This window comes from Solea solea, chromosome 15 (assembly GCF_958295425.1).
Source record: "Solea solea chromosome 15, fSolSol10.1, whole genome shotgun sequence".
Classification (NCBI taxonomy): domain Eukaryota; kingdom Metazoa; phylum Chordata; class Actinopteri; order Pleuronectiformes; family Soleidae; genus Solea; species Solea solea.
The window spans coordinates 9716309-9730275 of NC_081148.1; the positions used below are offsets into that span (position 1 = coordinate 9716309).

At 38.7% G+C, this 13967-nt stretch overlaps 1 protein-coding gene across 1 annotated transcript; it reads right to left on the reverse strand.

Moving 5' to 3' along the window:
- Window positions 1-1376: 1376 nt before the first annotated feature.
- Window positions 1377-12538, reverse strand: il22ra2 (interleukin 22 receptor, alpha 2). The gene is made up of 6 exons (XM_058650740.1): window positions 12413-12538; window positions 11499-11613; window positions 4720-4901; window positions 4018-4160; window positions 3106-3266; window positions 1377-1980 (listed from the first exon to the last, which is right to left on the reverse strand). The coding sequence occupies exons 1-5, from the start codon at window positions 12486-12488 to the stop codon at window positions 3117-3119; spliced, it is 666 nt and encodes a 221-aa protein (XP_058506723.1). The 5' UTR covers window positions 12489-12538; the 3' UTR covers window positions 1377-1980; window positions 3106-3116.
- Between the last annotated feature and the right edge of the window lie 1429 nt (window positions 12539-13967).

The window sequence follows — 13967 nt, forward strand, 5'->3', positions numbered from 1 at the left end:
TGTATTTGATCAAGTTTAGGAAAAGTTTGATTTCAAAGTTGCGTAAAGGCAGTGGAGACGTGTTTACCTTCATTATTACTCTGTAAACAAAAAGGCTCATGATGGGTTCTTTTAAGACCCTAAAGATTTTGACTAAGCAGAATATTTTAAGGTCCATCGGTCACTCCCGGGCTCTTTTTAAAAAAAAAAAAAAGCTGAACAAATTCACACCCGTTCTCAAACGGGTGATGACTACATTCTCCTAGCTTCTTATTGCTGTCTCACTAGTTCTTTAGAAAATGATATTCCACGTTTGAAGGACAAAAACAAGGGCTCCTTTACGGCAATAGGAATTTCTAAATGGTGTAAATATAAGTGTGATTCCTCGTGTGTTTATCACGTGGCATCGTGTGATGATGTAGAATGTGAAGTACCCCATGTTCTGTACTTTGTGACCACTGATGTTCAAACCAGGTCCAACACTGTAAAGGCCTTAATGATTATGAATAAGCAGCCTGTTAAAGCTGCAGTTTACGAGTCAAGGTATCACTGGATTATTTAGCCTTTTTCTTTTTTCTTTTTTTTTAAGAATTAAGGGCATCTTAAAAAAAAAACTGCACTGGTTCTGTACATTCCCCTTAAGATACTGTATTTCACTTTGAAGCTGAAGCCTGCAACTTGTCCTGTAGTTACAAACCTCTCGTCTGCTGGTGGTGATCAAAAAGGGGGCTGGACAAACCCAAACAAACATTCCACTGCTCTTGACCAAGCGCAGCAATGATATCTGTGAAAACACTCATCGTTATGGTGCATCTCTGGCCATGGGACTAAACTCCACTGTTGCTCTGCCTTCAGGACCAAAACCACTAAAATGAACTTAGCTGCTAGAGAGGAGTCCGTGTATGGAAACAAACAAAAAAAAAAAAAAGTCGCAAACGACCTCAGAGGTGCAGCACACAGATCAAAATCACTAGACTTCCTGTTAAATGCAACACTTCCTTTAAATTTCTGAACACTTCTGCCACACTGACTGTGTCAGATTTAGCTTTGGGTACATCCTGTTTTTTTTTGTTTCATTACAGTATTGGCTGTTTCATGCCTGATTGATCAAGAGTATCAAGTTTTTCAACATTTTGAATAAAGTCTAAATCGATACTAATGTTGCCGTTTGGCCTTTCTTCTGCGGCTAGATCTGCCGCACGTCTAGACCAGTTAAACCTAAGAGGCAATGTTATTGTTTGTCTGGATTACTCAAAATGACTAAACCTGTTTTCTTTACATTTTGTGCAGAATTAGGACACGACCCAAGGAAAAACCCAGTGGCTGCAGATAATTGTCGTTCATTTCTGTCGACTACAGAGGTTCACGTAAACCTAAAGTGAAAGAAGAAACCACTGTGGAGAGTGCGGAAAGTACCCGCGGCTTTTTATTTGTAACGTGGCACACTCAACAACAATAACATTTGGCTAAGATAAAGTCTGAGTAGTGTTATCTCACTTCTTCACAGTAATGCTGGACTCCATTAGCTATAAAGCAGCTTTTTACATAACTGCACTAGAGGGAAAAAATGAACCGTGTAATGCAAACTACATTTGATCGTGTGAAAGAGAGAAAATCTGCAGACATAACAAGGCTCGTGTATCACTTACTGTAGCTTTACAGTGACAATGTAGACGTCAAGCTATAAATATGGAGATGAATGTAGTGTCAGAAGATTGTTACCTTAAATATGAGGACATTGTGTGTGTTTGGAAGTAAAATTGCACAAGCAGGGTTCACTCGTCACTGCAGATAAAAAACTCTACAATAATAATAATAATAATGATAGAACAAAATAAAATAGCAGATCTTGAGTTTCTTAATGCTTGTAAGTAAGTAAAATGCATCACTGTATGTCTGCAGCTGTCGAGGCAGCGATGGACTGAACTGGAAACTGATGGAAGACAAGTCCACTCATTCTGGGATGCTCTCCACAGCGAAGGGAAGAAAATGGAAAAGACACTAAAAAAGAGAAAGAGAGAAAGATTAATGGAGTGAACAAAGAGGTAACTGTTACATTATCACTGTCCTACACATCTGTGTGTTTTACAGGTCTAAAAATAGTGCAATGGGTGGGGTGAGCACAGGTAATTACAGTCATAGAGGAGAAACTCTCCCGCTATGATTTCTCCTCCAGGAGTTTAATTTTCCCTCCCTCTTTCTGTCCGACAGCCTCGGGCGATTGTTCGCGCGACAGCTGATACTTGACTTCTCATTCTTCTGTTACACACGAGAGGTTTTCCTTTCACTCTCCGGCGATTACTGTTCAACTCCTCACACAATCGCACTACACTCGGAACATGCCCGCGCTCATGAATAAAGCAGCTCTGTGCTACATCAGGTTTCTCTCTGGTGACAAAAGCCGAACCATTAGTTAGTTAGGAGTTCAAAAAAACCAAGAGTACTTGTAGACTGTGATTGTGTGATTGTGGTTTTCATCTAGCCTTAAAAAGCCTGTTATATGTACTTTGGGCAAAGGCCTTCCTTGCTTTATGGAGGCCACCATCCTGTGCCGCCATGTGTCTACAGCAGCCTGAATGGACAAACCAGCCAGGGCATTTAAAGCTATGCTAATATGTAAATGAAGATAAACAACTTCTGAACTTATGCCGCTTTTCCACTACGTTACAATACGTCGTTAAATACACCAGACTCCTGTGTTAAATTTTGAGATTTTTAGACGTGTCCTTGCTAAAAGTTGCAGATTAACGCACGTTTTCAGGATTTTGAAATCTTGATTGTTGTGTTGTGTGTTTGGTTCTTGTGTCGGGCGTCTTGCTCACGCCTCTTCCTGTGAAGAAACACTCTGAGAAACACTCTCAGTGCACGGCAGTCTGACAGCGTCACGCAAAGAATCGGCTCAGCTCGCTTGGAACCTCGCCAGAGCACGCACTAAAAAAAGTACCAGGTACCGTCGCCGTATTTCTCTAATGATTCAGTACATCACGGAAATTTCGTGCATCCGTTCTATGATGCCAATGTTGAGGAGGTACTAATGGAGAACAGCAAACCAGTAGTGCTAGAACTGTTTAATGACCATAAGAGGTCAACTGCAGTGTGTGTGCGTGTGTGTGTGTGAGTTCATACCTGCTGTGTGATCAGAGTGTAGTGACACACTCCTGAGTGCTACGAGTGCTACTCTTGGGTGGGAAGGAGATGGTGGTCTGGGCCTGGAGACAGTACTTTGTCTTGTGGCTCAGCTCCTGTAGAGTGAGTTTCTTGGAGCAGCAGTCCATCTCAAACACCTCCTGCAGAGGACAGTAGAGGACATTAGGAGACAGTGAGGACACACGCTCAGGAAGGGTCATGTGCTGGACATGGATGCTCTGAAGCAGTCTGTGAAGCAGACATTACAGTCCGACAGCAAACTCGCAGAGGTCTTAGAGGCTCTTTTTGCCTCAGCCCATAATTGTGGACATCATTTAAATGTACATTTGTTTAAAGATTGTTTTTTTGTTTAGAGCGAAAGTTAAAAAAATCAATTAATTGTGATTATAAAGGTCCAGTGAGGAATAAATGTTAATTTTCATTTGTCAGAAATTGAAGATGAAATAAATACTGTATACTATAGTTTACCTCACCTGAATTGTGTGAATTGTTTGTAAAATTAACCCTAAAACGAGCCCTTTTGATAGATAGATAGATAGATAGATAGATAGATAGATAGATAGATAGATAGATAGATAGATAAAAGATAAGGAAAGAGGAGACAAATGAAACAAAAGAAAAGTGGAAGAAGACATTGTTAAACATTATAGACGATCAATTGATTTCAAATTAAACTTGTCAGGACCAGTAGTCCTCATGGAGACAAAAACCTGGTCCTAATGAGGCAGAATCTCACTTCTGAGGAACTGGTGAAGTTTATGGCTAAGATTTTGGATTGTGATCATGGTTAGGGTTAGTCATTAACTGGTTATAGTTAAGGTTAGGGATAATGCTTTGTTTAGGCTGTACAAATGTCTGTGTGTGTGTGTGTGTGTGTTTGTGTACGTGTACCTCCTCTCCGCTGGTGTGTATGAGGTAGATCTTGTAGAGCAGACTGTTGTGCATCTTGCGGACCAGCAGTCGAGGAGACTTCACACGCACCACAATCCCGTGCTCGGTGACGTTCAGCCTCAGAACAGGAGAACTGATTTTGGCTGCAGAAGAGAGGAATCTTGTTTGTCTTGTTGTCACAACAAAATTTAAATTAAATGCAACACATATGACAAGTAAGACTGGAAGCAGATCAGGTTGTTTTTAGCTTAAATGAAGGAAGGTGAGATTTATTTAAAGCAAAGCAGAAGTGGAGAAAATCATATTACTATCATCTTATCATTCATTTTTTTTCTTTTTATTAAATAGGTCAGAGGTCACACTGGTGCTTACTATGTACTGTACATGTTATCATATTTTAAAACAATCTTTGACTTTGCCTGATAGTTCAGGGCAGAAAGATAAGAGGCTGCCAATAGAATGATCTTTGTGATCTAACCCACAGTTGACAATTACACCCTCTTCCCACAGGGTGGCGCTAAAGGACAATGTTTACAAAGTTCATTTGGACCAAATGCACTTGTATTGCCATACATGTAATATAAAGTGTTGCCCTTTAACCACCCTAAGTTAAAAAGTAGATTTAATGATGAACTATTTTAAATAATTGTCATGTTTCTTTTTTTAGTAAAACAAATAAATAATAATAAAAAAAACACTCACTGTCCCAGCGTGGATTGAATCTGCGGGAGAGAGTCCAGGCTGACTTGGTGGAGGAAAGAGAGTCAGCGTGCACTCTGGCATAGTACCATTCTGTGGGGTCAGAGGTCAGCCCAGTGAGGTTACACTGGTGCTTCTTGATGCCCTGACAGCCGCTTACGTCCAACCACTGAGGCTCCCCGTAACTGAGGAGCACAGAGGGTCAGAGTTCACCTTCTATCAAATATGTTGTCATTCAGTGTCACAGTGTGGAAACTAACTGTGATGTAACACTGTTCATGACATAAACTGACACTGTATCACACCTATGAATGACAGGGACACAATACAGAGAGGGAGGTTAGAGGTTACGCATGACATTGACTGCCATTAGATGGTGCACTAGAGCATCTGAGACCAAAACACAAATCCTCCACTGACAAACCGCGTTACTGCATCCAGGGCGGACATGTTGGTATAATATATTTATTTTTTACATATTCAGTGACCACAGACCACAGACCACCAACCACAGCTACAGCAGCCCTAAATTAACAGCATTTATCAAAATCATTTTATTATGTTTCTGTAATGGTTCATACACCAATAAGTCAAAGCTCTTGGGTCAGAGTACCAAAGTACAGTATAATCCGTATTTCTGACAAAACCAAAATACAAAAATATGGAAACATTTTCCTTTTTTGTATTGAACCAAATACGGAAAAACGGATTTTGCTCTCAGCATCAAGAACAAATTTGTTTTTTGCAAATTCCTTTTTTCGTTTTGTGTTTCTCATTATTTCTCTATATGACGGTGGACAGACCGGAAGCGTAAGTGGCATGTAACAACCTCAAAATAAAAGTAGTGTGCTAACTTATTATCATGCATAATAAAATAAAAAAAAATAAAAAAACTTATTATCATATACTATTACAGGTGGCAGCATTTCCTACAGGTGGTGGGGTTTTTTTTCTTGTGTTTTGAAATAACAACAATTTCAGCTACCATTTTTCTTTTATTTGTCCAGCGAGGACATGAACGTTGATTAATTACAGGTGGAGCTGCTCCTGCACAAAGACACACTGATTTAAAAGCCTTTGTGTACTTTCCATGACTTGGTACATTCAACTCCTCCCCTCTGAGTCGATCTATTTGGAATGTTCCACTTCCTTTGTCGGAGGCGGAGCTTCTTCTACGCAGACTCGCAGAGAGAGAAACGGGGAGCAGCGGGAACAAACATGTGGACAAACGTCTGGTAACTGTTGCTTAAAAATGACCCACACATTTCTTAGATTCTCTGTTGACGCTCTGTTCACACCTGCTCTTCACATCCGACCACAGGTGCTCAGATTACACCTGCTAATGCTAACGTGACGTCACTGCTCCACAGCAAACACACGATCAAATATGAACTTTCCTACTATAGTATGTCATCAAAAACGTTAAAATATAAATTCTCCACATGTCCTCAAAGAACTGTCCAAAATATCAAAGAATGTCCTCAACAAAAAATGTCAATGGACCATTAAAACTGTTCAGAATGACTGTCTAGTTTGGCCAGTAGCAGGTTAGCTGCTGCTAATGTGACGTCACTGCTCCACAGCAAACGGGTGTGTTTTCAACTGACTTGAGTGTCAAATATAGAATAATATAGTATAACAACTGCCTTCATACTGTCAAAAAGTGTCCCAGTACAGTATGTTGTAAAAAAAAAAAAAAGGTATATTATTTAGTAAACTATCTAATTATAAACTTTCAAAAATGTCACTATACCATTAAAACTGTTAAGAATGAGTATCTAGTCTGGCCAGTAGGGGGCAGGTTAAGAAAAAAAAAACTGTTGAGGAGCAGTGGTTTAGTAGAATTTCAAAATAAAAGTGTCCGTGTTGATATGGACCTATATATAGTTGACAGTAAAAAGGTTTTCATGTATTTTCCTCACATTTCTTCACTCATTTACTGCAGTGAGCTCATTTGAACACTTTAAAGTGGACACTGCTTTTTGTCATCATGTCCTCTGACTGAACACCTGCAAACAGCTGCAGTTAAAGGCACAGTTCATGTGTTTTTAAGCATGGTTGAATGAGGTCACTATCGTCACAATTTAGGGCAATAAGAAAAAAAGCACTGTTACTAAATACATCAGAATCCTCTGTTAAATATTGAGATTTTCCAAATGTTTACAGGATTTTTAAAGTCTTTGTAACTGATCTACAGCTTTGTTTGGACCAGGAGCCAGGACCAGGACCAGGATCAGGAGGAGGACGAGGAGCAGCGGGGACAGGTGTGTGGTAACTGCTGCTTAAAAAATGATCTGCACATTTCTGAGATGTTCTGTTGACGCTCTGTTCACACCTGCTGTTAACGTCCGACCTGAGAGATCCGATCACAGGTGTTCAGATTACACCTGCTAATGCTAATGCTAATGTGACATCACTGCTCCACATGTAAACACACACACCTTTCATTTCGTTTCTCTTCACATACAAATGATGTTGTTTTCCGATTGTTACAGAAAGACAAAGAATCCAGGAAATGTTAATGTTATTATTTTCTCCATTAATCGAGTATTTGTTGAAAAATGTTAATTGGTGTTTCTCAAACCTGGAAATGATGATTCTCAAATGTCTTTTTTTAATCCACAAACCAAAAATACTCAGTTTTAATTATTTCTTTGTTATAATAATACGTCCATATATCAGAGTGCAGTCATTAGTCATATCGACAGACCTCGCACATATCCCATAAAACTTTTCAAAGCCAATATCTGCCCATAACGATAACATCGTGCATCCCGACACATTTCCATGTCAGGTGTAAACTGACAACAAACTATTGTTTTTTAAGGAATTAAATCAAGCTTTCTGATTTTACAGCTTCTTAAATGGCAACATGTTCTGTTTTCTTTGCTCCATAAAAACAAAGAAATCATTCAAACTCAATCATTTTTGCTTGTGAACAAAAACAACACGTTTGACATCACTCTATCACCTGTGATTTCATCACCTCACACGGACGTTAACAGCACTTGTCAACAGAGCCTCTGTTTAATGTTTTCACATCGTTTTTACATTGTTAACAGGTGAAAACTGTGGACGAGTCAAAGTGGCAACATTCAATCAATAAATGCACCATTAAATAATGACTCAAATGTGTCTCACATTCATTCACATTGGAATTAAATACATACACATCTTAGTAAATGTGTCATTCATTCAAATACCAAATTAAAAAATGTAAATGTAAAAAAAAGCATATAGAATTACTTAAATACTATTTAATGAATTATTTCATGATTTACTGCAACACAGGATCATTAAATAGTGAAGAAATGATATGGGTTTTTTTTTTTACATCAAATGAATTAGGTATTTTAATGACTGAATGTCACATTTAATAATGAGACATGTATGTATTTAATTCCAATGTGAATGAATGAATGTGAGACACATTTGAGTCATGATTTAATGGTGTATTTATTGATTGAATGTTGCCACTGACTGGTCCAAAGTTTTCACTTGTTAACAATGTAAAATTGATGTGGACACATTAATCACACAGAAGTCTAATTCATGTGCTCATCATTTTTAAGCAGCAGTTACTGGACACCGGGACCCAACTGTGTGGTCAACAGTCCAGGGAGTGAACCCCTATCAATTTTTTTTTGTGTTTTTATGGCTTTTTTTTTTTTTTCTTTTTTTTTTAGGATTTTTTGGTGGGAAAAATATAAAATAAAATGGTATAACCCCCCGTCTGTTACCTTTGTGGGAGGCCGGGGGAGCACAGCCCAGCCCCAACCCCCCACCACTACAATCGCAGTGAGGGCGCGCGTAGTTTGGCCCCGGCGCCGGGGCCAGGTATTCGGAGCGTGCTGGATTTGAACCAGCCACAGCCGGACTGGCACAACCTTGCGGTTGCGAACAAATCCAGCACGCCACGAACCCTTCGGACAATTTGGAGAAGCTCTTGGTGGTTTTCAGTCTTCACTTTGGCTGTGGACCCTTAAACCTTCAAGTATAAAGGAATTGAACCATCAACGTCAGGACTGAAAGGCAGCTCTCTAACCAGCTGAGCTAACTGTCCACACTCTTCCTCAGGTTTTCTCAGACCAATCTACTCTCTGTGTTGAATATTGTGCTTAAAAAGTTGCTTCATCCAAGATTTGAACCCCTGACCTCAAGAACTCCAGTCTTTAACTAAACCACGTGAGCTACTTGTCCTCACATAGAATCTTTTAAATGTTGGACGTCTTTCAATAACAGACGACCCAAAAACGCCAAAAAAACACACACTGATGAAGTATTTAAGAATGTCTATGCAGAACGCAGGGCTACACGGCTGGTGTAAGATTCGAACCCCTGACCATAGGAACTCTAGTCTTTCGTTTAACCACATGAGCTATTTGTCCTTGTATGCTTTTTTGCACAATTTGGAAGTCTTTCAATAATAGAACCCACGACTTCAAAAAATGTCAGACTGACGAATATTTAAGAACGTCTGTCCCATAACGTGGGCAACATGGTTGGTGTAGTGGTTAGTGCTCTTGCCTTTTCAGCGAGAGGACCAGGGTTCGAGACCCAGTTGGAACCAGGATCTTTCTGCATGGAGTTTTTCATGTTCTCCCCCTGTGTGCGTGGCTTTTCTCCGGGTTCTCTGGCTTCCTCCCACAGTCCAAGAACATGCAATATGGGGATTAGGTTAATTGGTCGCTCTAAATTGACCAACTGAGCTGGACTTCTAAAGGTGTGAGAGTGAATGTGTTGAATGGTTGTTTGTCTCTAAAACTCCATGTACTAAAATTCTGGTTTCAAGCAGGGCTTGAACCTGCGTCCTCTCGCTGAAAAGGCAAGAGCACTAACCACTACACCAACCATGTTGCCCACGTTATGGGACAGACGTTCTTAAATATTCGGCAGCTGAAATTGTTGTTATTTCAAAATGTTTTGCTAAAACAGAAAAAAAAAAACACCACCTGTAGGGAATGCTGCCACCTGCTGGACTGACACACACACACACACTGGGCTGCGCTCAGCTGTGTTTTCACTCCAAATAAAGTCTCAACTTAAATTCACTGCGTTTCACTGCTTTTTTTCCCCCAAGGACACTGATATGTTTCATCACTCACACTTGTTTATTAATTAATTAATTGCTATTGGGCCCCCCTGGTGGTCACAGGGCCCTAAGCAGCTGCTTAGTTCGCTTATGCCTTGGGCCGGCTCTGGCTTCATCTCTTGTCATATTTGGCTGTGATCACATTTTTGTATTCCGCACAGCTCTCGATTAAACAACCTGCTCATCTTGGCTGAAATAAGCAGCTCGCGATCGCAGCTCAGGTCTACTCTTTATGTAGTATCTGCGCCACCCTGTGGTTAAACATCAGCACTGAAGTCATAACTTCACAAGTTCTCATTTTCAATGATTATTAACACTATTATTGTGATTTGAAGCCGTGTCAGTCTTGACTGTGTGTGATGGGGACCTCTGTTGGGGACTTTATAGATGCTCTTTATTTAGGCAGGGAATGTAACACAATGTGCATTCACGCACTCAGCTAAAATAATAATAACAATCTCCCAAAACAACCAGCTGTCATAATTTCACTTGACTAAAATAAAGGTGAACCATACATGGCTGTAGAAAGAGAACGGTAGCCTATAATAGTGTATGATAATAAGTTAACACGCTACTTTTATTTTGAGGTCGTTACATGCCACTTCCGCTTCCGGTCTGTCCGCCGTCATATTAATAAATGAGAAACAAAAACCGAAAAAAGGAATTTGCAAAAACCAAATTTGGGCCGTTATTTGATTTTCGGTTTTCCATTTTTTTCGTTTTTCGATGCTGAGAGTAAAATCCGTTTTTCCGTATTTGGTTCAATACAAAAAAGGAAAAGGGGGCGCTATTTCCGTATTTTCGTATTTTGGTTTTGTCAGAAATACGGATTATACTTTGGTACCTTGACCATCGGGAAGGGAAGACAACGAAAAAAACGTAAAACAATGGACATTTATGTTTCCTTTTTAATGGGAATAAGAGGGTTACTCTGAAGATTCTTACTTACTCTTCAGAGTTTTTCGTTGTCCCAACATTAGCCTTTGCTTCCCTTCCCGATCACAGGTAATCTTCTTCTTCTTCGTAGTCTTTTTCTTGTCTTGTCCGGTCACAGGTCACTTCCGGGTCACGTAACTTGCATTTATCAAAATTGGATTAAACGTGAAACGCTCGTTATTCGTTTTTTCCATTTTTAATTTCAGCACAAAATCGGAAATTGGAAAAACGAGTCGTTATCCGTTTTTTCATTTTGATTTTGTAAACGAATATTGCGAAAACAAGTCGTTTTTTTGTTTTTTGTTTTATTTCTGGTTTTATTTTGAAAAACGAATGAACGAATGATACACGGATATTTTAGAGGCTGAATAATATCAATAATGATCATAAATAATAATACATTTTATTTGTAAACGCCTTTCTAACAAGGTCACTTTACATCTTAAATAAGAAGATAAAATTAAACGTTTTGAATGTTAATAAATAAATAAATGAATGTTATGTTTGATTCATTCCTGGCTTTCTGTTTTAAGAAATTCTAAAATATTTATGACAGATGATCTAATACATTTGTGAAGCGCTGTATGTTGAAGTGGGCGACTGTGGTTCAGTGGTATAGATTCAGGATGAGGGTAGCAGAAATACAAATTGTATTACTTTATTTTTATTATCTTATTATCTAACACTCTGTAGAGAGGAAACATAGTGTGTGTATCTGCGCATAATGTGTGTATGTGTGTGTATGATGTCTTACATCTTCCACTGGATGTAGTAACGCAGAGACATGTTACTGGCGGATGGAGTCCAGCGCAGAATATTCATATAGTCCACAGAGTCAAACCTCACCTGGCCAGGTGGAGCGAGCATCACTGGGAAAATGAGCAAGTTATTGATCATGCAATAAATAATTCATGAATAAATGAATTAGTGGGTGTAACATACAATAATCATACGGTTCATTATAAAGCAGCTCCTAAGTGAACATGACAGCAGCCTCCATACTTTCATTTAAATTGAATATACAATATACCTATGCATGTATATATATGTGTGTATGCAGTCTTGTATAAAGTACCTTAAAGGGATACGTGAGAAAAAGTATCTCACCAGAAAATGACTTTGGTAAAAGTTGAAATCACTTTTATATAATCACTTTCACTGTTATAATATATATATATATATATTTAATGACATTTACTGTACTTAAGCATTAAAAATAATTTTCAGATATAAATTGTACTTAAGTTTTAGAAGTAAGAGTAAAAGTGAGGGGTTAGGATTGAGCCATGGTGGCTCAGTGGGTTGTGGATTCAATTCCTTGCTCTGCTAGTCTATTATGTGTCCTCGAGCAAGTCTCGTAACCCCATGTTGCAGTGTGTGAATGGGTGAAAACTCTCATCAAGACGAGAAAAGCTCTATATAAATACAGACCATAATACCAACTCTTCTTCTTCTGATTTTATTTGATAGGAACGACTAACAAAGATAGAGGAAATGTAGTGGAGTAGAAATAAAAGTTGCAAGAAATATAAATAACAAAGTAAAGTACAGATGTGTGAATGTTGTACTCAAGTACAGTAACAAAAGATTTTCCTTCTATTTAGTTTTTTGGCAAAGGCATTCTCTAAATAAATATTAACAGCCTTTTGGGATTAAATGAACATTTACCTGATGTCGTGATGCTCAGATGACACAACAGCAGCAGCAGCAGAGCTCCGTGCAAAAGACCCATCACTGTGTTCATGCTGTCGGTCAACGTTCAGGTCAACACACACAAACACACACACAGACACTGATGCTGCCAGCAGCACCAGCGTTTTTAAACCAGACAACAACGTCCTCTTTTTTAATAACATTTGTGACACAACAACAGACGACTGAGGAATCACCATGACGTAGACTGACCCAGTCATGACAGACGGATTATTGTGAAACTCGGTCATGTGACTGGTGTCACTTTGTTCTGGCCCTTTTCCATGCTATATGATATAGTATGTCTATATATATATACATATATATGTAAATATATACATATATATGTATATATACATATATATGTATATATACATATATATGTGTATATACACATATATATGTATATATACATATATGTGTATATATACATATATATGTATACAACGCAACAATAACAGGTTGTAACAAAATGTTATACTTTAAAAAACAGACAACAAAGGGGGGAAAAGGACTTTTCATTGCAAAACAAAATAGTTAAAGGAATTATTATTTAATTTCCTTTCATTGAAATATGTAATATGGCATGGCGGCATAGTGGTTAGTACTTTGACATTCTGTCAGTTTGGTAAATGAGTGTTTTTATTTGAAATATAAAAGAAGATTATTGCAAAAATTCGAACACTGAGGTTTGAACAAGACAAAGGTTTTTTTTTCTGTCAAAAATGATCTCGTTTCACATTTTATTGCAGAGATTATCGCTATTCTCCACTTCAATGGGACTCAAACAGATTTTTACGTTAGAATAAGAAATTATAATATAAAGAGAAAAAAAATGCAGATTGGAGAGACACATCATACTGTTTTTAACAAATGTTTATTCTAGTTAAAGCTGCAGTGCAAAAGCTTTGGTCATTTCTTATTGTTCTTTGGTCTTCATGAACAGAAATCTCTGTCTCTGTGAAGCAGCAGAGCAGGGACGGAGCTGAACTACTGAACGATTTGAAAAGGTAAAAATTCTCTTCTGGAACCTTTCGTGGACACTTCTTTGTGTTTTCCAGTGATCTCACTTTGCTAGCGCGGTGTTGATGTTGCCTCCATCTGACTTGACATAAAACATCACTTCCTGTGTGCAGTGTAGGAATATAGCTGGACGACCACGATACTGAAAAACAGAGAGAGAGAGAGAGAACTTAATTGACATGAACCACAAAAAATGGTCACACGCTAGATATCTTTTAACAGGAAACACTGCGGCTGTTCCGGTGTCCTGACACTGAGCCAGTAAGTGAAGGTGGACGATATTACTTACATGTGACAGGTCAACATGTCTGCTGTGAAGTCACGTGACTGTTGTTCCCTTCAATGTCTCTTTGTTCTCTGAAGGTTAGACGAGTCACTGTCCCGCTTCACGGTGACACACACTTAACAGGATTTGTTACTGGAACGAGTGAAAGCTGCTGCTCAATTTACTGGAAAGGACCACGGTTTACAGGAAATGTTCTCAGTGACAGTGTGGTATAGAGACAGG